Source organism: Furipterus horrens, unplaced genomic scaffold (genome assembly GCF_987537825.1).
Source record: "Furipterus horrens unplaced genomic scaffold, mFurHor1.1.pri manual_scaffold_6, whole genome shotgun sequence".
Classification (NCBI taxonomy): Eukaryota; Metazoa; Chordata; class Mammalia; order Chiroptera; family Furipteridae; genus Furipterus; species Furipterus horrens.
In genome coordinates, this window is record NW_028327176.1 from 105,199,509 (window position 1) to 105,223,720 (window position 24,212).

General features: G+C 41.8%; 1 protein-coding gene across 1 annotated transcript in view; it reads right to left on the reverse strand.

The window, feature by feature from the left end:
• The window catches only part of CILK1 (ciliogenesis associated kinase 1), a 38,983-nt gene that overhangs the window by 13,628 nt on the left and 1,143 nt on the right, over window positions 1–24,212 (reverse strand). The window contains exons 2-6 of the mRNA XM_090282588.1: window positions 21,782–21,836; window positions 16,888–17,009; window positions 15,864–15,943; window positions 2,880–3,012; window positions 2,013–2,184 (exon numbers count right to left, since the gene is read on the reverse strand). Of these exons, the coding sequence (XP_090138714.1) occupies window positions 2,013–2,184; window positions 2,880–3,012; window positions 15,864–15,943; window positions 16,888–17,009; window positions 21,782–21,836 (562 nt within the window). The remainder of the gene's footprint in view (window positions 1–2,012; window positions 2,185–2,879; window positions 3,013–15,863; window positions 15,944–16,887; window positions 17,010–21,781; window positions 21,837–24,212) is intronic.

A 24,212-nucleotide genomic window follows, 5' to 3' on the forward strand; every position in this document is an offset into this window, starting at 1 on the left:
GGTTTTAGAAACTGCTAGTGAGACAGATATTTTTTGCAGGGATACAAAACACTTTGTCCTCAGTTAAATTAATTTTTCAGAACCTACATATCCCCATCTTGGTGATTCAAAAATACACATGCTGAGTCTCAGGCCACACCAGACTGAAGGCGCCCAATCTGCTCAGATCCCAAAATACGCATGCTTAGAAGGCCAGCGATAAAGAAAGCTGTTCCACCCAAATGCAAGCTCTTCACTTTTCCACTCATCATACCTATGACACTGAACCTGGAGCAAATGATGGGGGAAAAAATGAACAAATAACCTCTAAGGTCCCTTCTACTTCCAATACTCCACTATTTTACAAGACACATTCTGGTGTAATTGCTTTTTTTTTTAAGAGCAGTGGCATTATGTATTGCTAATAACATTCATTCACTTAATTACTGAATGCCCATTACAGGTATAGTTTTTGGTATCCAAAAATAATCTGATGTAAATCCTTCTCTTAAGGATGTTACTGTCCAAAGGAGAAAATAAGGTATTTATTTAAAAAAATAATACAGAATAAAGAGTAACAAAGGTCACAGAGAGGTACAGAGACAGTTATCCAGGAGGGAGAGAGATTCTAGCAGGATACTTGAGATTTTGAAGAACCGCCACTAACGATTCATTCAAATGACTTAATAATTTTTTCTGAGAGACTGGTTTGTATCAGCAATGGTGCTAGGATCTAGAAAAGAAAACACAAATGAATACAATAAATCCTTGCCCTGAACAAATGAATCAGAAAACAGATATATACGCAGATAAATTATATTCACAACACAGATCACAGTGGAAGATGGAGAGGAGATTAGAGGCACAGAGAGGAGGGAGGTTACTGGGGGGCCTTGGAAGAAGCATGTGCTTCATTTGGCCTGACCACTGCAGTGGGACGATTCCAGGGCACAGAGCGGTGGGGGGCCCCAGTATGGGGACAGGTCTGGAATGAGGGACAAGGGATAATATTTAAGGGGGCTGGGTGATGGGGAGCCAACACATATTTTTAGGAGGGGAGTACAGTACCAGAGCTATTCTTTAAGAAGGTGAACTGGATGAAGACTGAAGGATAAGTTAGAAGGAAAAGACTCGGAGGCAGAAAGACTGACACCCCAAGGCAGGGAGGGTGAGCACGGCCCCATCTGTGATGGTGCTGGGGGACTCCAAGGACGAGAGCCACGTGAGAGACACTGTGCAGCAACAGTCACCCCAATTCCAGGACCCACTGCTTGGATACGGGGAAGGGGCGTAAGGGAAAGGGAGAGGTCAAAGGGCAATGCAGCCTCAAGGCTGGAGCTCTGGGCTGTGCTGGGACCACAGACAGAAATGGAGAATGAAGGAAGGAAGCTAATTGGGGGTAAACAAAAAGAAATCCGGTGCACCTTGAACCTGTACAACACTGTGTGCGACTACATCTCAGTAAAAATGAAAGAAAAAAATACACAATCAATGATGATATAAAACAATAAAATGCATAAATAAGTCATTTAGAAGTATAAAAAGTAAACTAAAATTTGAACACAATACATAGGTAAGAAGCACCTAAAACATTTCAGTGTGTTTGTGTTCTTTGGAAGAAGTTTTTTTTAAAGTGGCAAACTGTGTCAGCTGTGTTGAGTCTCAGGTGATGGCGAGGGTGTCAGGAGAAAATCTCAGAGGGCTCTACGTATGTGAGTGGGGTTCCAGAGGAGGGGGTGAGTGCTGCGGCTTACAGGTAGGCCACTTCCGAATGTCTTACAAGTGCTGTAGCCACGAGAAGAGAGAAACTCTGCAAGGCAGGTGAGCTGCCATAGAGAGAAAAGCAGAGGGAGCCATGACAAATGTCTTCTACTTGAGAGCAAGAGGAGGGAGCGAGGTGGCCATGGAGGGTCTCTGAGGTCTCGAAAGATTCCAGGATGGCGGATAGTCACTGTGCCAGTGCTACGCAGCGGGGAGGACAGGGAGCACAGGGAGCTGGCTTTGGCCCACAAGCCTTTGTTCCATATCATTACCTTTTTCGGGGTCCCCAACACTTGGCAAATTTTGAAGATTGTGTCAATTTCACTGGCCCCAGGGAAGAGTGGCCTGAGGGTGTACACTTCGGCCATGATGCAGCCCACGGCCCAGATGTCGATGGGGGAGCTGTAGTTGGTGGACCTCAGCAGCACTTCCGGAGCCCTGTACCTGGAGGGACAAAGGGGACCCGCCTGTTATTGCTCCCGCTGACCAGAAGTTAATTAAATATATCATCAATTCTCAGTGAGAGTGTTTATATATTTCCATTTTCTGTCTAGTTCAGAGTGGTGCACACACGCGTGAGGACTGGAACCACTGGGGCTGCTGTCATAAAAAGTGCTGCTCTCCCTTAGGGTGTTTTCTATTGAGTGTGTCTCCAAGGACTCCTCTCTGCAGCCTCTTTGAGAAACGCAAAGAGTGAGAATAAAAGCAAGAAAAAGAGAGAGTGAGAAGAGGAAAAGAGAAAGAGAACGTAAAACTTGTTGTCTGTAGGCTACTTCTTGGTCATGGCAAACTGCTGAACTCAAATTCTTAGGGTCCGTAAGTTTTAATAATAGCAATAATCTGGTAATTTAGACAGGTCTTTGGAGAATCTTTTACACAACTCTTTTAGTAAACAGTCTTTAGGAAGGCCTACAAAATACGATTTATATTATGGAAAAGCATACTGGATTTCCTATGAAAATTATTTACAACGCAAGCTTTTAAATCTTCCACAATGCCAACATACCTACAAATATGTGTTTTAAACTGCACTGTTTCTTAATGAAAAGTTAATGTTTGTGACATTAATGTTATCCTCAGTATAATGATATATTTTAAAAGAAATGTAATTAGATAATTTTGAGGAAAATAGTATTCACCATCTGGTAGATACATAATCTGTGTAGGGAGGTCTTGATCGGATTTCTCGGGCCAATCCAAAGTCTGCAATTTTCACAAGTTCTGGTCCCATGCAGAGGAGGTTCTCAGGCTTTAAGTCCCGATGAAAGAAGCCTAAAGAGACAGTGGGAAAAGGAATCCAAAGGCAAGCTTGCTTCTGTATTACTCTTTGCGGCAGTATTGCTCTTTTCCTAACAGCTATAATTTGAAAAGTAGTCTGGGATGACACTGAACGCTCTATACATTCATTCCACTGATAATGTAGAGTCCTATGGACCTCTCAAAGGACTTCATTTCCCTTTGATGAATTCAAAATGTAAAATTATTCCAAAGGTATCTTCATAATTTTTTCCCAAGAGAGAAAACTTCTTTTAAAACCTCAAAAGTCAGTTATTGGCTGAAATAACTTTGCAAAAAGAAATTGTCATTAAGGAAAAAATATTTCAAAAAACTAGTCATATGGGTACCAAGGGTTTATACCACAGAAGAAACACAATTACAATTTTTGTTCAAGAAACAAGGGATTTATGAATATGACTTACTCATAGCTGAGATTCTGGTGTGTGTTGCAACAGATGTTTCAATGTTAAATACTACTTTGTCTAATGAAGAAGGAGAGGTACAGCTGCAGCTCACATCATGAAAGGCAAAAATGACTCATCAAGTAGGAAACGGGTCTCAGCTACAGAAAAGCTTTGGGGTGCATGCAGGAGATATTCAACCTGCCAACCCTCCAGGTGCACTCAGACAGCCACTGATCAGCGATACATGCCTCTGAAAACCCAGAACCCTACACTTACGGAGTCCATCACTGACAAACACATCACTGTAAGTGGCTCTAAAGCTCAGAGGAACACCCAAACTGGAAAAACAATCCTGCTAATGCAGCTAATGGTGTTATTTGTTATGTGCTACCATTACCAAGGTTGGGTTCTAACTAGCACATTATGGGAGAAATTAATAGCCAGTTGCTGAAGATCTACATTATTACTCAACCATCTCTATGCTGTCAATGCTCAAATCTACGTGTCTAATGCGGCTTCTCCACCCTTTTCTAGACCTATGTCTCTAATGACAGCAGCTGATGTCACTGTCATCCCCCTATCAACCTGTCCCAAACCATCTCTCCTTGAACCTTTGATAAGACTCCCAGATACCTGGTAGTAAGGTTGGATCCATCTTTCCCCAGTCACGGAACCGATACATTTTTCATTAAAATACTTAGTGTCTGTCCCGTGTGCCTTTTCTTACTGCCCCTCCCAAATCTTTCACTTGCTGCCACTTTCTAGCAGGCCTTCCTCGCTCCAGCCTGTCTGGATTCTCACACTTCTGATTATCTAAACACTGTCTTTCCCTTGTCACTGTCCCATCCACAAACACACACAATGAAACCTTCTGTGGCTCCTTTTAAAATTATTTAACAAGGCTGAACTCCTTTCAGTCAATCGAAAGAGATATATTGATTTTCCAATACTTACCAACAATATGTGTAAAGAGTGTTCCAATCAGGTTCGTTGTATTTATTCCCTTTAATAATGTTGCACCCTTGTACTTTTTGTCTGTATTAATCCCAATCTTTGTCATCCTTTCAGCCTTGCTTTGAGTTTCCCTTCCTCCATGCAGTCATTCTAATATGTTAGCATTCATTCATTCTAACAATAAATACTCAAGGAGGGCCCACTCCATGCCGGGCACTGGGTTAGGCTCTATGGAGTCAGAAGCAACCCAAATGGACATGGTTTTTCCTTTGGTGGCAGAACTCTTATCATTTTCAGGTATGTTAACCACCTCTCACTAATCAGATGTAGCACTTTAAGGGTAGAGGCCACAGTTATATTTCTTTTAAGTGTCTAATGCAGTGGCAGGAGCATGGTAGTCTCAGAATACGTTCTTATTGATTAACTGAAGGGCTTGAATAGGTTTGTAAGGAACATGAAGGGACTTCATGGTGACAAACATACCTGGGCCAAGTAGGTAGGAGCAACAGAGAACAGACCAGGGCTGCTGCCCATGTGGGAGGAAGGAAGCCTCACAAGACAGCAGCTGAGAACTGAGAGAGACACACAGTGGCCCTGGCACAGTGTGCGGGACACTGAGGTCTCAGAGTGAGAAGTCCTCATCAGAGTGAGTTCCAGAAGCACTAAATGTACTGGTCAAGGTCATGTTTCAAAACCCTTCTCTGTCTAGAGGGAGAGATGGGTGACCGTAATGTGGTTAAACATGAAAACCACAATGGATGTCATGTATCATGGAAAGCAACAGTGTTTTAATAAAAGGACACTCCTCTCTGTTCATCATTCTGAAGACACTGGAGCTTAGGACTAGGTCAAGTTCCACATGGACAGCATTACAACATAGTGATGGGTCTGTAAGGTGAATGGCTGGCTAAGATGGACCAAGTGAATATAATTACAGAACCTAGAACCCAGTACACACAGAAGAGCTGAAGGTACTGAAGTGGTCACATACATTCAAGAGGGCCACAGGTGAGAAGGAGAAGTGCTTCCTTCCACCAATGAGCTGCTTCTATTTTCCATAATCTGAGGCATTGAAAAGATCAAATGAGTTAGACCAAACACAAGCACAGCAAATTTTTTATTTGTATAGCATAGATATATGTATATGAGCATTTATATGAGTATATGCGTGTAGAAAGAAAAAAAATATATATATATGTATATATATTCCATCACTTCATTCTTTATCCTGCCATTGTACCAATATGTACGTAATGGCCTCCCTCGTACCAATTCCTTAAGTATCCTAATCAAGTTAAGAGTAAATTAAACCTAAATTATAGGAAGAACCAAACTTAAGGCTGTCAACTCAACAAATTCAAACAGTAATTCAGTATTAGTCAAAAACGGCTTTTACAGTAAAAGAAAGAAATTCTGATGTGGACAAATTTGGATGGCTTATTCTCAGCCTAATTAAATAAAGATGATCAACGCCCACCAGAGTAGGCGAGGTCCGTTCTAAGACTTAGTGTAACTGAGCCATTTGTTTGGGCCCTCTGTTCTTCAGAGCAACATCCCGCTCCCAGAACGCCTGACTGCATGCTCCCATCATGGAAATGACTTAAGAATGTGAAAACACACAAGCAGTTACTAGAGAGTGATCTTTTGTCAGTGCATCCAGAAAGACTCCCGTGGCCCCTGGAAATATATGAACCATGAGACCATGGCCTCTCTTCCTAAAAACTCAGAGTATTAAAAACACCCCAATGAGAAATGAAGTGGTGGACATTGTTTTCTTACTGAACAGATGGGAAAAGTGAGTCATGGTGGGTGGGTGAATTATTCACAACCCTACCAAGAAATGTGTCACAGCTGTTACGCCGGGGAGCTCTACTCCGTCCCCCTCAATCCATATAGTTAAATCACAATTTGTGGTTCTGGTCCTCCCAAGTCCAGATTAATGCCATTTCTCCTCTTAGACTACACTTTTCTCCTCCTGTTGGGCTAATATTATTTCTAAACTTATGTGGCATTTCTCTTATAATGAGTTATTTGCCCTCTAGCCCCGAAGCCCCACTGCCACCATCTATTTTGCCCACCTCAACAGCCTTGCATCTTCTCCTGTTCAGTTCATCCCATCAACTTGTCCTCAGATAGAAGTATTCCTTTTTAAATTATATTTTATTGATTATGCTATTACAGTTGTCTCAATTTTTTCCCCTTTGTCCCCCTCCACCCAGCACCCCCTACTTCCTCAGGTAATCCCCTATTGATCATGTCCATGGGTCATGCATAGGTTCTTTGGCTGCTCCATTTCCTGTGCTGCACTTTACATCCCCATGGCCATGCTGTAACCACCTATTTGTACTTCTTAATCCTCTCACCTCCTCACCCGTTCTCTCCTACCCCTCCCATCTGGCAACCACCATATCCATGATTCTGTCTCTGTTCTTGTTTGCTTAGTTTGTCTTTTAGATTCAATTGTTGATAAATATGTATTTATCGCCATTTTATTGTTCATAGTTTTGATCTTCTTCTTAGGTAAGTCCCTTTAACATTTCATATAATAATGGTTTGGTGATATGATATGAACTCCTTTAGTTTGTTCTTGCTTGGGAAACTTTTTATCTGTCCTTCAATTCTAAATGATAGCTTTGTTAGCTAGTGCAGTCTTAGCTGTAGGCCCCTGCTTTTCATGATTTTGAATATTTCTTGCCACTCCCTTCTAGCCTGTGAAGTTTCTTTTGAGAAATCAGCTAACAGTCTTATGGGAACTCCCCTGTAGGTAACTAACTTCTTTCTCTTGCTGCTTTTAAGATTCTCTCTTTATCTTTAACCTTTGGCATTTTAATGATGATGTGTCTTAGTGTGGGCCTCTTTATATCCACCTTATTTGGGACTCTCTGTGCTTTCTGGACTTGCATGTCTATTTCCTTCAACAAATTAGGAAAGTTTTCTTTTATTATTTTTTCAAATAGATTTCCAATTTCTTGCTCTTTCTCTTCTCCTTCTGGCACCCCTATGATGCAAATGCTGGATCACTTGAAGTTGTCCCACAGGCTGCTTACACTATCTTCGTTTCTTTGGATGCTTTTTTCTTCTTGTTGTTCTGATTGGTTGTTTTTTGCTTCCTTCTGTTCCACCTCATTGATTTGATTCTTGGCTTTATCCACTCTACTATTTCAATTAGTATATCCTTCATTTCTGACTGGATATTTTTTTTATGCTGTTGAGGTCCTCACTAATTTCCTTGAGCATCCTTCTAACCACTGTTTTGAACTCTTCACCTGATAATTTGCTTATCTCCATTTTGTTTAGTTCTTTTTCTGGAGTTTTGATCTGTTTTTTCATTTGGGCCATATTTCTTTGTCTCCTCACTTTGGCAGGCTCCCTGTGTTTGTTTCTATGTATTAAGTAGAGCTGCTAAGGCTCCCTGTCTTGGTAATGTGGCCTAATGTAGTAGGTGTCCTGTAAGGTCCAGTGGCACAGCCTCCCCTATTAACCAAGCTGGGTACACGAGGTGAACCTTTCATGTGGGCTGAATACACCCTCCTCTTGTAGTTGAGCTTTGATTGCTGTTGGCAAGTCAATGGGAGGGATTTACCCAGGCCAATCAGCTGCATGGAACACCAACAACCACCCTCCATGGAGGATCCGCTGAGCAGGGGCAGGGTGGTGGTGTTCTGACATGGTCTGTAGCTGTCCACTGGGTACACTGGCCCTGGGGTTTCCCAGGTGTTGCCGGTCAAGGTCAGTCTCACCTCTGTTTTGCCCGCAGCACCCTGCCTGAGCTACAAAGCAATCTAAAATGGCTGCTACTTGTGCTGGGCTTGGAAATTCCCAGGAGAAGCAAGTTGCGAATCTAGGCTAGTTGTTGCTAGTGCTGGGCCTGGGAACACTTAGCAAGAGGTACAGGGCCTATTGCTCATTGAGGCCAGCTATTGCTTGTTTGAGAGGATTTAGGAAGTTGTGAAACATCAGTTAAGACCAGCTTTTCAAATGGAAAAGCAGCTTGGGTGGGATGAAGTCTCTGGGGATCTCCCGGGTGGGGCGGGCAGTTTTAGCCAGGTTGATGGAGTCTCAGGTATGGCACATGCCTGCCAGCTCTGTGGCTCTTGGGGGGAGGGTTTGAAAAGGGACAATGGCCTCTGCCTGCCTTTCTGTCTGGTAGAAAGCTATCCCCCAGCTATCACCTTGATACCAGACACTTCAGTTTCTCCCTGTATGCCACTGGTGCCTTTCAAGCTGCTACCCCGGGCCTAGAGCTCAGAGATAGTGAGTCTGAGCAAGTCTGTGTTCGGGTTCTTTAAGGCGAACTGCTTGGGACTCCAGAAGCTTTTTCCACCTGCTCTATCCCCACTAGTTTTTGCAGCCAGAAGTTATGACGACTTATCTTCCTGGCACTGGAGCCCTGGTCTGGGGGGCCTGGTATGGGGCTGGGACTCCTCACTCCCAAGATATCCCTCCAAAATTTTTATCCACCACACGTGGATGTGGGACCAGCCCTTTCCGCATCTGTGCCCCTCCTACCAGTCTGGATGGATGTGGTTTCTTTAATTCTATAGTTGTCAGACTTCCATTCAACTTGATTTCTGATGGTTCTGAGTGATGGCACTTCTATATTTTAGTTGTAATTTTGATGTGGTTGTGTGGGGTGGCAAGCCGTGTTTACCTAGGCCACCTTCTTGATCAGAAGTCACAAATATTCACAGGTATCCTCCAGACCTGTCCTTGCTTCCACCCAAGATCATGCTCCCATAAATACAAACCACCTCCTCCCACCAGTCAAACTTTATCCTTTCCCTCACTGCTAACTTGTCTTTAAGTCTTCTTCCACAGAGAACATGTGCACTATGAAATAAGGAGAATAAAGATTCTGGTTCCCCATATGTCCTTCTATGCAGCTTTCTTTTCTATGGATCATACTTTAGGACCCAAATAACTGATCAGAGGGGAAATGGCTACGCAAAAAAATTAACTGCAAACAGACTCTTAAAATTGGCTGCTGAAAACTCTATCTGCCAGTTGACAAATGTTGTCTGTTATACTGTATAAGTCTTTATAACTAGGAACATTCATGAATATGTCTGTAGATCGTAGTCCCCTGTTCTCTTCATTACTAAGTAACAGCAATAGCTATTATTAGCCTTATGCCCATGAGTTCTATTCCTTGGTAATTAAAAGTATAAGACCCTTATATCATGTATATTTACTTTTCATTACTATTTTAACAAAACATTATTATTTTCATATGAGAGGCAATACTGCATAATGGTTAAGTATACAGACCAATCAGACTGCCCGATTTCAAATCCCAATTCTGCTCACTGGCTGGCAAATCACTTCACCTCTCTGTGCCTCATTCCCCCATCTACAAAATGGGGAAATAAGAGCATCTACTTCATGGGGTTGTTTTTGCAGAATTCAATGTGTTGATATCTAAAGCTTTTACAGCAGTGCGTACACAGCACATCAGCACCTTGCAAGAGCTTGCTGTTATTAGTAGTAAGAATCCTCTCATTTTCTCTTCCTAACAACCTGATAAAGTGGAGAGGCAGACACAGGTCCATTTTTGCAGATAAGAGTCAAGGCTCATGATGCCAGTGATGTGCCTCATAACCTGTGAGGAGATAGCACTAAGCCTTGATTTGATTCCTGGCTAGGTCCACCTTCTGCTGATGTGTGCATTGCACTTCGGATTCACGATGCAAACCTATACAGCTGGGTCATTCAGAGATCATGCAACAGCAAAGTGCTGTTAAGATAAGAGCCTTCCTAGGACTTCCGGCCAGGATGGAGGTGTAGCTGGACATGCTGCATCTCCTTCCACAGCTAAGAAGGAGTACAACTGCCTCAGAACTAGAGACAACCAGAAGTTCCAGAGAATCAAGCTACATGGAAGTCCAGCAAACAGAGATATAAAGAAGAGATACTCATCCAGACAGGTAGGAGGGGCGAAGCTGGGGCAGAGAGGACTAGGTGTGGTGGTGGTGGCAGCAGCAGCAGCAGCAGCAGCGGCAGCAGCAGTGGCAGGCCAGCGGAAAGCGAAGTCACATGTTTTAAAAAGTCAGGAGGGACACCTGGGGAGAGTTACCAGCTCCCCACCAGACTTCACAGCTCACGATCCCAGCACCAGGGAAAATCAAGCCTCATTGCTTCTGACTGTGCAGACCACTGGGGGTTGGGGTGAGGGAGAAACTTGCCGGTCCCAGAAGAGTCCACTTGTTTAAAGGGCCCCCACAGTCCTAGAATATCCACAGACCCACCCTCTGGGAATGATGGCCAGAGCAGCAGCTGGAGAGGCATCAGTCCGGTGCAGAGGTGGGGGAGGTGCCTGGAAAAGGGGCAAGTGCTGGGCAGGCGGCATTGTTCTCTCTCAGACCCCTCCCCCACATACAGTGCCACAACGCAGAGAAACAGGTCACCCTGCACTGACAAATCCCTATGGCTCCGCCCCTTACAATGTAACAGGAGTGACAGCTCTACCTAAGATACAGAGGCAAACAAACACAGGAGCCTGTTAGGATGAGGAGACAGAGAAGTATGGCCCAAAAGGGGAAACGGATCAAGGTTTCAGTGAGAGAACTAAGCGACGAGGAGATAGCTAACCTAACAAGAGAGGAGCTAGACAACCTAATGGATGAAGAGTTCAAAACACTGGTGATAAAGATGCTCCCAGGCTTGACCGATATGCTTAAATACAGCAAATGCATAAGAGAAGAAGTGAAGGCTATGCTAAGTGAAACGAAGGAAAATCCACACAAAACCAATGATGAAGGGAAGGAAACTGGGGTTCAAATCAATGGTTTGGAACATAAGGAAGAAAAAAACAGTCAACCAGTGCAGAATGAGGAAGCAAGAATTGAAAAAAATGAGGAAAACTCCCCAAATTTTGCAAAGGAGATGGATATACAGGTCCGGGAAGACAGAGGGCCCCAGGTGAGCTGAACCCAGAGGGGACCACACCAGGACACATCATGATTGAGATGCCAATGGTGAAAGATAAAGACAGAGTCCTGTGGACAGCAAGAGAGAGATGGAGGGTTGCCTACCGTGGGGTGCCTATAGGACTATCAGCTAATTTCTCAGAGGACAGTTTGCAGGCAGGAAGGGACTGGCAAGCAGTATTCAATGGGATGAAAGACAACCTGCAACCAGGATTACTCTATCCAGCAAGGCTATCATTTGGAATGGAAGGGCAGATGAAGTGCTTCCCAGACAAGGTAAAGCTAAAGGAGTTTATCATCACGAAGCCATTATTATATGAAATGTCAAAGGGACTTACTTAAGGAAAAGAAGATCAAAACTATGAACACTAAAATGACAACAAACTCACAACTATCAACAACTGAATCTAAAAAATAAAAACAAAATCCAACTAAGCAAACCAGTATAGGAACAGAATCATAGGTATGAGGATCATCTGGAGGGTTATCAGCTGGGAGAGGGGAGGGGAAGAAATGGGGAAATGGTGCAGGGACTAAGAAGCATAATTAGTTGGTACAAAATTGACAGGGGGAAGTTAAGAATAATGTAGGAAAGGGTGAAGCCAAATGACTTATATGCACGACTCATGGACACAAACTAAGGGGGGTGGGATTGCTGGAGGGAAAGGGGGTACTGGGCAGAGGGGAGCAAAGGGGAAAAAGATTGGAACTACTGTAACAACATAATCAATAAAATATACTTAAAAAAAAAAAGATAAGATTCTTCCTGTTCAAAAATGTCTGGCTTTCATATTTCAGAACAGCCCTTCAATTTAGTTTCAGGGTACCCTATGCCAGCTAAATAACAGAGGGGTTTTCTCTTTCATCCTGGCAGGAAATGTGTTGTGCTTACTTTTCATTAAGAACCCTGAGGCAAGGAAACCACCAGCCACTAAGAAGGCTTTCTCCCCTCTGTCACATTCCCTTAATGATGAACCTGATACAAATATATGGAGTTAACCAGAGAATACTTAAACACTATGAATTTATGTATGCATACTTTCCTGCAATGGAAGTTGTAATTTCACATATATTACTGAATTTAAACCTACAATGGTTTTATAAAGAAGGCCATGAGGACAGAAACACACAGAAAGGCCATAAGCTGACTCAAGGTCATGCACAGGAAGATGGTGGTGAAACACAACAGCAGAGAACCACTTCTTGGGGCAAAACATTGTTCTCCAAGCCTAATGTATTTCTAATGCATTTCTAATTACTGGCTTGGATAAGTGTGACCTGAATATTTGTAAGGGCAGGTTAAGGATGAAACACAGTGTGCATTATTTAATTCCTGTAAAGTACCTATGCTTTGGCATTGCTCAATCAGCCCCAAGCAGAATCGTGTTTTCATTCCCCGTGTGGGAAAGGACTCAGTGACAGGAATCACAGCCTTAGCAACTGCCTGCAGGGCTGCTCTCCCCTCTCCAAGGAGTCTACTCCCTGGAGACAGAGTGCGCCTTCTCACAGTGAGAACGAGCTGACAGGGAAGAGCCTGAAATTCACCAGATAGATCTGTAAAGTGCTTTAGATTATTATTATTTTTTCCATTACTGGAGGAAAGAAATAATATGGAGTTACATGTGCAGTTAACCAAAGTCAAGGCAATACTATATAAATGCCATTAAAAAGTCTCCAAAAATCATTTACCAACAAAAATGAGGTAGGACCTAGAAAATTAATATCAACCTACAATTACTATTATTATTTTCTTAACCTCTTATTCCCTTGTTTGCTTTGAGGACAGGCTTTTCTAGTAAAGCGTGGTAAATGGGCACAGGTAACTGAACTAATATCTGCTCTACCACTCTATTATAGTGGGGCCTTTGAGAGGACTTTAAATCTCACTAAACCTCTTTGGAAAGAATAGATACCATCTATCCTTTCTACCTCAGAAATTGGCATGGAAATAAATCAAGTAACAAATGAAATGTTATTAAGTTACAAGTAGAACTGGGCACTTTAACAGTTGGGGTTATAGAAGCACAGGTGGTCTGCCCTTCTCAATAAACTGAGCTTCCCATATACAATCGGGGCATCTAAGGCACGTAAAGGAAACTGACAGTGCAGAGTTCCAAAGGGCTGTTTGACACAATAGCAGGTGGAAGCTAAATCATTGGATATAAATATGTGTGTGCACACATACATGTGCATTTGTGTGTGTACATGTGCATGGGGGAGTATATGTGTGGATACATATACATGTGGGATTGTGTACATGGAGATGTATATCCACACATATGAGGGTATGTGTGTATATTCATTTGATGGGTTAGGCAGAGACCTGGATAAAAGGCTACATGTTCTTTCTGGCAAAAAAATATCTGAGTCTCATAAAAGCAGCAAAAAGCAAGAAAAGAAAGCCAAAGAATGTTAAGTTTTTTTTAGGTCTGTCTCTCAGTTTCCAGCACTGAGCAAAACAGCCCAAGCAACTGAGATGTTATGACTGGTCCCTATATGAAAATATTCTGGTTGACCTTTCTCTTTTGAGAATCTATTTGATTTCTTGTCATTTCTTTTTCTTAGGCTCTTAAATCTAATAAGTGACTCCTCTCCCCCTATTTGTCCCTAATGTCTTACTATAAATTTTTCATGTTTTGCAAATTCATACCGTCCCTTGTGAACCCTGGTGATTACAGGCTCAAGTGCTAGCTCAATCAATGTCAGCAGAATCAGACAAACCTTTTACTAAAAACTTCTTACTAGAATTGGTTTACAATTTGACTCAGGCTTGCAATTACTTGCTAGTTATTTAGCATATGCCTGGGGCTGACAAGGATTTGCACAGATAGCTTCTATCTGTTGTTTGCACTTAGTTTAGTCTCTAACTGTGAGAGGCTACTTAGGGGCTAAAGAACAGGGTGGGGACAATCCCAGACAGGCCATGACACATGCTGTGACACAATGTCTTTTCTACTCACTACCAATTTGTGTCAAATCTGAACCGACTGTATTGTCAAAGGTTTCCACCCAGTTTCCTCATTGGGTAATGAAACTCACTCGTTGGTGCAGTATTTGCAATGGCAATGATATCCTTAGATTGGGAGTGAATGGATTTCTGCCTGTGCAAGATCAGCCTCTTTGTCCATCTCTCTATGTATTAAACTGACCTCAAATCACCTCCTGAGGGGCCTCCTGGCTCTACTGGTGAACATGTCCATCCTACTGGCTCTGTGTTACCAGAAGGTATCCACTCAACCCCAGGTAGGTCTGCGTCCAGTTAGTAGCAAAGACTAGTAATGACCTACCTAGATACTTGCTGGAAAATAAAACCTCAAACTCATTGCTACTCAATATCTTTCAAAAGCTCAGCTAAGAAGAGCAATAGTGATAGAGGATTCCTGAAGGGAATGTGGTCATCCATTCCTCTAGATCAGTGATTTTCACCAGTGGGCTGCAAGAATTTTTAAAACATGCAATACCTGATTATTTAGTCATGTGCACTGACCTCTTTTCTTTTAAATTATCAAATAAAAAAATGATAATAGCCAACACAACAATAGACATCTGGTGTAAATAAACCAAAATTATACCTATTTTTTGTCAGATCGGGAAAAATATATATTTTTTGGTGTAGTTTATGTGTGCCATGAAATGAAAAAGGTTGAAAATTTCTGCTCTAGGTACTCTAAATCTTTCCTTGACTAACCAGACCATCTCTAGAGTGAATTATACTAGGCCTCAGTAGAACTGTTTTCTCTGACCAGGTGATATAATTGTCCTATATTGAGGGATATGACATGAAACCTCCCCATGTAACCCATCACTGTGTTTACCATGAAGTCCCCTTAAGAAGGACACACATAAGAGAACCTCCTTTGTCTTAGTACCAAGAATAGCTCTGCTTCTCCTGGGCAACTGAACTGTTTTTACCTTGGGGAAACTATATAGCTTGTGATTGGTCATGTTTCACATTATACATTGTCAGAAAGCAAGCTCAGAATAAAATCTGGAGCCTGCTTCTTCTACTTAAATACAACATGCTGGCTGCCATGCATTTTGTGGATTAACCCCACCCCTGGTTATATCCATAAGTTGTTTTGCCTTTGCCCTTTTCTTTCTTTGCTAATTTTTAAATCACTTTATTTTCTGGTGTTGCACAAATCTTGTTAGACTATTTTTGAACCCTTTTACACAAAATGAAATATAAATACATTAGGAAAATAAGAAGCCACAGTAAATCCGTGTTAGTTAGTGAGTTAAACCTAATATGTGAAACTTCTCTGAATCCTAATCTTAGGTTTCTCACTAATACACCAGTTAATGATCAGGAATAATTTTAGATCTATAACTAACAAGCTTAATGTTAAAGCTTAATTAATAAGAATATGCAGACATGTTAAATAATGAGGAATATTCAGAAATCAAGTGATGGGAGATAATGTATTCCAAAATCCACAGTCAGCCTCTCAATTCTTCAACCTTTCCTGGGAATCAATTACAAAAGAGACTGGTGCTTCCTATATCTATTTGATGACAACAGTTCACTGTATTCAAAAGAACAATAATCCAAATCACCTACCATGTTTGTGAATAAATGCAAGTCCTTGCAAAATCTGATACATGATATTCCTTATAGCAGACTCAGGAAACAACTTACTTCTGTATGGAGCAGAGGAAAAAAGTTACAAATCTAGATATACAAATGAAAATGGGATTCATTTTGGTTATAGAGTTAGAACTTACATAAACATCTGCTCACATGTTAATTTAAGCAGATCCTTTGATAATAAAGAGCAAGAGCAAAGAAAAACCATATATCCATACAAGAGAGCTATCTTGTATACGCCAAATATATTTAATTATGTTAGAAAGAAGCAATGATGAAATATTTTAGAGTAACCCCCCCCCCAAAAAAATTCTTGCTAATGTAAAAATCTCCTTTCTCCATAATATAAGCTAAAACTTAAAAAAAAATTAATAGGGAACATTTCATGCCTTATGACATGTAGCAGATAGTAACATTTTCCTCTTTGGGCAAACCACACAGCTTCACCACTATTACTGACAATATTTGTTCACTGAAGTCACTCAGAAGGATGCTGTGAATGGCTTTCATTTGCCACCAAGAAAATGTGCCCAAGAGATTCTACATAGTTTACTTTTAAAGTTCATAACTACCATAGCATGTAAGTTTTTTGTTAGCTGCTTCTACCAAGCACTCAAGCCCCTGAGCACTGGTGCAAGAAAGGAACTGAAATAAGCCCATAAGTGTTCGATGAAGGTCTCCAAAGGGATGAAACTTTTACATCCCCGAGTTGTAGTTGCTCTGCCCACCTGTCCCTTTGGGAACAGAGAACTGCAGAATATCTTTTAAATATCTTCTTTGGGCAGATAACCCATTAAAACATGAAAAAAGCTTCACTGAAACTAGCGCCTATGAAGCCACCACAAGGCACCCGAAGTAGAATGTGCGTCAAGCCCCCCAACTAACAGGCAGCTTTAAGCAGCAAAGCCTAAGGAACATGCCTGAAAAAACAAAAGCATAAAGAAAACATGTCCACTTTGCAATATTTAGTTCTAAGATCATGAAAACCAAACCATACCTTTCTTTAATGAGCTGGTAAAGATTTTCCTTCATGTATTCAAAGATAAAGTAAAGATGATCATTTTCCCTGATAACTTCTTTTAATTTTACTATATTGGCATGGCTGAGTTTCTTTAAAGACTGAAAGGCAAAGAAGAAGAAAAAAATATTAGAAAAAAAATATCCATTGTTGAAAAAGAAAAGTATCCCATATATATACTTAGGAAGAAACATCTAATTCTAAAACCACAGAAATACCACAATTCATATTTTAAGAACAATTTAATAAATGGTATTTCTATGAAATCAATAGTAACTTTACATGGAAAAACTATCTTGATTAACTGACTGGAAGGTAAATTTGACCTTAACCAGGATTTCTGGCTGCCTTCAGCACCAGGCAATGGGCCAGGGCTACTCAAGTTACATTCCAAGCAGATAACAGAATTTATGCCTGGGAGGTGGAGAAAGAAATCAATTGGCAGGTGAGACTTTGATTTAGTACAGGCACACCTACTTTTACTGCATACCTCTGTATTGTGCTTCACTGATGTTACATTTTTTTACAAATTGAAGGCAAGATCCTCCACCAGCAAAAAGATTACAACTTGCTTAATTGTGGTGGTCTGGAACTGAACCCACAATATCTCTGGGGTATGCCAGTATTGGAGAAGACAGCTACTTTGGGACAAAAATCCCCAGCTAACAGTTTGCAGACATTATGAACAAGAGCCTGATTCCATCAACTTCCATCTGCCTCACGAGTGTCCATGAGACACACAGCACTCCTGACAACATGGGTTCTGAAGACATGGGAGAAGGAAATCTCATGGGAAAGACCCTGAAGTGGTACGGGACAAATATCTCTGCTTCCAAGAATAGCAAGGCAATAAAAGTCAGGCACGAGGAACAAGAGGGTGACTCCAAAAATGTGGCATGACCTTATTATTCAGCCTTGCGTATCTGCAGCTGTCCTCCTCCGGGGACATACACGTGAGTGAGTTCAGCCGTGTGTAAACTATTTTCTGCTTGCCTCATTAGTTCTGTCGATGGGAGCGGCAGTCCTGTTCACGGATAACAACCAGAGATACCCGACTGCTGGTTTGCTCACTAGCTGAATTAGAATTTGATAGACTGGCTCCTTCCAGGAAGCTTCCAAGGGTCACTGGCCAGTGGGATGAGCCCTGTAATTCAAAAAGCCTCTTCCTCACAGAGAAGTGAGTCCAATAATAATACATTATAAAGCCCTCTTTATCTTTGAATTTCCTTAAAAGAACACCCCTTTTATAAAACAAATACAATATCTGAAGATGAAAATGTTAACATTAATATCCAAATCTGGAAGGACACTCAGTAATAAGGTACCCCAGGGATCAGAGCTTGGGAATATGTAATATGATCAAGTGATTTCAAGCAGCTAGGAAGAGAGAAGTTTATGGCAAGTGAATGAGAATAAAATAAGACTTTTCTGGAACTTCTTGCCTGAAAGACAAGCTCCTGACAACATGCTTCTACGGCAGGAAATACTCAGCTGCTTTGGCCAAATGGACAGATCCTTCTAGAATGACCCAGCAGGGCTGATTACTTCTTTTCGCTGGGCTGCATTCCTGGTTCTCCATGGTTAACAAAAACAAACATTGCTTAACTTGTAAGCAGTATTCACTGGACTCTCAGGAACTGCAACTATCTTTTCTGCCTATTGGCTTAAAATGCGTCCCAAGTAATGGCTGAGATGTCCAGTGGACGAGCAGAAAATTTTTTCAGAGGAAAATGAAGTTAGTTTTACATTTTTTCAAGAAAGAACTCTAGGCAAGGAGTAGGATACCTTCTGCTGTTAGCCTGAGTATGTTCTGAACATGAATTACTGGCCCAAGTCTGAGTGGTTCTCAGCTCTTGTTTCTAAATGAGGCTCATGAGCAAGTTCAACTCTATTTTAGTTTAATATAAAAAGAATTAATTTTGTGTGGAGGACTTCAAGTGACTCATTTTACAGAGATATATTTCCAGAAAGATGGCATCTTATTTTGGCTCAGGAGAGGCTTACAAAGGAGAGGAAGAGGCAGGACAGCTGTATCAACGCAGAGAAGTGGAAATAGCAAATTGAAGCTGGGTCAGCAGTCTGAATAGGAACTATTTTTCCCTATGCACAAAGGTTCTTAACTATTAACAAAACTACAATAAGTACTCAATGTCGTCGACAGGTTGTTGGAACTTCAGTTAAACAATGTATAATGAAACCAATTTTATCACAGGCTAATTGATATAAACAAGAGTGAAGTTCCTATGGCATCTCATCAATGTTTAACGAAAGGACATAGAAGGAAAGGACATTATCTGAGGGCCTGCTGTACAAAGTACTGAGCCCCAAGGATACCCTAGCATAAGACACAGTGCCTGCCCTTCCTTCAGAGGCAAACAACCCAATGTAGAAGAGAGGTCAAAATACACGTAACAAAATAAAGATTGTATTAAAGGCCAAAGAAATGACAGAAACAAGAAACATCAGAGATGTTTCAAGAAGGAGTAATTATTAAACCCTGAGTAGTCAGTGAGTATCATTCAGCAACACCTAGCGAGCTCAGTGGGAGGGAAAGGGTGTGTCAGGAGGGGAGCCCTCACAGGTAAGGGTGCGAGAATGGAGTGGTATTGTCTATGTCTGAGGAATGAGAATTGTCCCAGTTAGGTTCCAAAGGAAGATCACTGGGAAGACTCTAACGGGAGAAGAGGTCAGGGAAGACACTGCCTGGATGCCAGGTGGATGCCCACTGAAGGCTTCAGACAAACCTGAGTTGGAAACCAAATTTGTTGGCTTGGAGTTGTGTTTACCTCAAGCAAGTTACTGAGTCTGGGCCTTAGATGTTCTCATGAGCAAACTCAAGATACAAACACTTTCCACAACAGGTAGTTTGGGGGATGAAATAAGACCATGTGTGCAAAGCACCTAAGGTGCTTCCTGGCTCATAACAGCCTCTCAGGAAACGGTAGAGTGTATGAGCAGCTGTATGTCACTGAGATCATTCTGGTGGCAACACACAGGATGGATGAGACCTATGGAAAGTAGCATCACACAGGCCACCTGCAAGGACCTGTGGTTTCTGGGTAAATGATAATTAACAGAAGGGAGAGAAAATAGGAGCACTGAGGGATGCAGACATTCTAGAAAATTCAGGTACTGATATCCACTAAGCAATTGGATCTAGGGGCCTGAAGCAGAGGTGGGAAAACTTTTCTCCAAAAGGACAGAGAGTAAATGTTTTAGTCTTTCTAGGTCTGCTGCAACTACTCAACTTTGCCATTGTAGCATGAGATCAGCCATAAACAATATGCAAACAAATGGATGTGGCTGTGTTGCAACAACATTGTACTTACAAAACCAGAATGTGGGCCATTTGTTCATCCCTGGTCTAATGCATGAGAAAGATAAAAGATTTGATGGGACTGATGACATTACTCAGAAGTAGAGTCAGAGCAAAGAAAAAAATTACTGAGAACAGAATGCAAGAAATCACTGACATTTAAGGGATGAACCATAGAAGAACTGCTGAAAGGCAAGAAAGAGGCAGGACAGCTGAGCAAAAGCAGAGTCATACAGCCCCAGGAGAGGAGAGGAAGAAGTGTCAACAGCACCCAACACTGCAGGCAAGAAAGTGCCTGAGAAAATGACCCTGGATTTGGCAACTTCAGGGGCGCTGCGTCACAGACAGATGCCTGACTCAAGTCAGGGGCAAGTCAATGGTAGGTGGGGAATGATGGCAAAAGGAGTTGTTTGAAAGGTAAGGAGAGGAAAGGGGTGGAAGCTCACGGGGAGAGAGGGCTGAGGCTGGTTACAGAGAATGGCAGGCACATTTATAAGCTAAAGAGAAGCAGCCAGTGAGAAGTTTAAAGAAATGAGAAGGTTCACCATAGCCAAAAAGTAAGAGCAACCATCAACAGATGAACGGATGAATAAAATATGGTATATTCGTACAATGAAATATAATTTAGCCTTAAACAAGAAAGAAATCCTTTTTTTTTAGAGCTATAATTTGTGGACTATTATTTTCAAGATTTTATTTATTTATTTTCAGAGAGAGGGGAAGGGAGGGAGAAAGAGAGGGAGAAAAACATCAAATTGGTTGCCTCTCACACGCCCCCAACTAGGGGCCTGGCCCACAACCCAGGCATGTGCCCTGACAGAATCTAACCAGCGACATTTCGGTTCACAGGAATCACAACAGCCAAGGTAAGAAAGAAATTCTAACACATGCTACAACATGGATGAACCTTGAGGACATTATGCTAAATATAATAAGCCAGTCACAAAAGGATAATACCAGCATACCCTGGAGATACTGCAAGTTTGGTTCTAAACCACCTCAATGAGCGAGTATTGCAATAAAGTGAGTTGGAGGATTTGGGTCTTGCCTTCAATTTGTACAAAATGCAACATCTGTGAAGCACAATAAAACAGAGTCTGCCTGTACTGTATGATTTCACTTGTAGAATGGTGGTTGCCAGGAGCTGGGGGGAGGCGTCATGGGGAGTTACTGCTTAATGGGTACAGAGTTTCAGATCTGCAAGATGAAAAGAGCTCTAGAGATAGATGGTGGTAATAATGGCTGTAAAGCAATATGAATATACACTTAAGAACTGGTAAGATGGTAAATTTTATCTTATTTGCATTTCAACACAATTTGAAAGAAAAAAACATTAGTGGGAAACTACTGAAATCTGAATAAGTCTGTGATTTACTTAATAGTAATATACCAAGGTTTAAAATAAATATATTCACTAAGAGCGTGTTATCATTTACCCGTTTTTAGCATCAGTGAAATAATTCAAACAGAATGACCATATCAACAATAAATCTGAGCATGTCTAACACTATTTTAATCAACTATACATAAATTATTCCCTGTTATGTTAATAAATACCTTAACCTCCCGAAGGTTCATGCATTCCTCCCAGGAATAAAACTTCCTTTTCATTCTAAAAGAGAAGAAAGAAAGAAATATAACAATATGTTTACTCCCAGTCATAGGTTAAACTTTATTTTGAAAAAATTGTTTTCATTTTGAACCTAATGTGCTTAAAATTGGTTTTGATTTCTATCAAATATTATACTATCCAAAACAGCACTTATTTTAAAATCTGGCAATGCAATCAATCTTACGCCACAAATTCCCCTGCAGAGGTGGTGGTACAGGGTGATCCAAAGAGACCTGGACTGCTGTCTTGTTCTGTCACTAAGAGGCTAACCTTGCCCTGGAGGGAATCCCTGATTCTTATTTTATTTAGACCATAGCTGCCCAACAGACCTTTCTATTACGCTGGAAAGGCTTTATCTGTCCAGTATGGTGATCACTAGACACATGTGGCTACTGAGCCCTTGGAATGTGGCTGGTGAAACACTGGAACTGAATTTTAATTAAATTTACATTTAAAGGCCACACATGGTTACTTGCTACCATGTTAAACAACACAGTTTTAGACATGCCAGTTCAGGGGTTGGCAAGCTATATCCCATGGGCCAACCCCACTCTACCATCTGTTTTTCTAAAACCCATGAGTTAAAGTGGGATTTGTATTTTTAAATAGTTGGGCTTAAAAAATCAAAAGGAGGATAATATTTTGTGACATGAGAAGATTATCTGAAATTCAAATGTCAGTTTCCACAAATGAAGTTTTATTGAAATACAACCACACTCATTCATTTATATATGGTCTATGACTGCTTTCACACTACAACAGCAGAGCTGAGTTGTAACAGGGACCATATGGCCTGCAAAGCCTAAAGTATTTATTGTCTGGCTCTTTACAGAACAAGTTTGCCAATCCCGGGTATGGAGCCTGAGGTGAGGAAGAGAAGCCTACCAGCTAACAGAAACCCAGGTGTCAAGGTTATATCTTTCATTGCACTTGAGTCATAGTGTCTTGTTTGAATCTTACAGCTGCCCTGTGAAACAGATGGGGCAGGCGAGGAAACTAAGAAATAGAAGTGACGCAATTTTCCCAAGTTCTCACTGTTAGTTAACAACAGACGACCTTTGATCTTTCCACATCACTCTGCCACTCTGCCACCAAAGTCACACTGTCCCCTGGCTGAGTGAGCAATTCCTTTATTCGTGCCCCAAATATCACTTAGCCCCTCCTGTGCGGCAGGGACTTTGTCAGGCACTGGAGATACAATGATGAGCGAGATATCCCTCATGGAACTGACATCGTAGCAGGAAGGCAGGTAACCAATCATTTCCTGTACTAAGTGCTATGAAGGAAAGCTACAGTGCAGTGTGAGAGAGGGTCTCAAGGCGACCTAATTTCGGCCGGGGTAACATGGAACATTCCCCGAGGGAAGTGATATTTCAACCAAAACCGGAGAGATGAGCAGAATTTAGTCTGGGAGGAGGCATGGGAGAGAAGTATCATGTGAAGGCCTGGGGCAGAGAGGTACTGCTGAATTCAAGAAGCTAACAGGCCAGAGTGGCCAGAACAAAGTAGGCAAGGGGCTGTGATAGAAGATATGGCTAAGAAAACAGGCAGGGGCTGCATAAGGCAGCTATTTGTAGGTCACATTAAAAATTGGGGGCTTGATCCTAAAACTGACAGGAAGACACTGAAAGCTGTCAGAGTCTGAGTTTCCCTGAAAGCAGAGCCTGAGTCAGGGACTCACTCAGGTGCCGGTAGGTCATTTGGGAAGTGACTCCAGGAAGTCAGAGCAAGGAGCAGGTTAACTGGGAACAGGGAGGTAGGAAATCCATTAAAGGATGCATTGCTGAGGTGACACCAAGGTGGGCACCTGGGGCTCAGGCCTGCTGGGGACCTTCTCAGGAAGTGTGCAGAAGGCACGTTGGCTGAGAGTGTCCTGCATGAACTGGTGGCAGGACGCTGGTGGCAGGTATGAAACCACACCATAGCACACTGAAGCCAGAAGAAGATGTGATGGGGTAGCAGAAACACATAGAGTATTTGGCACAAATGGTTTTAGACAGTTAGATTCATGTGTTTAAAATAACCCCTTCAGAAGGGAATAGATGGGGCTAAGAATGCAAGACAGGAAAACCCTACAGAGGAAATTATTCCAGCAGCAGAGCTGGTAAATGACAATGGACTGAAAGGGAGGTTAGCAGTGGAATATAGAGTGGTAGGTGGATCAGATAAATAGTAGTTAGAATTGGCAGTACTAGCTGACGAGTATATGAAGGGAAGTCAGGAAGACTCCCAGGTTTTGAGGGGATGGTAGTGTCATTTATCAAGATAGGGAGTCCTGAAGAAGAAACTGGTTGGGAGCAAAAGCAGAACATGTTGGCTCTAAGTTCAGTTTTAGATATGATGAATTTGAAGTGTCTATAGGACATCCAAATGGAG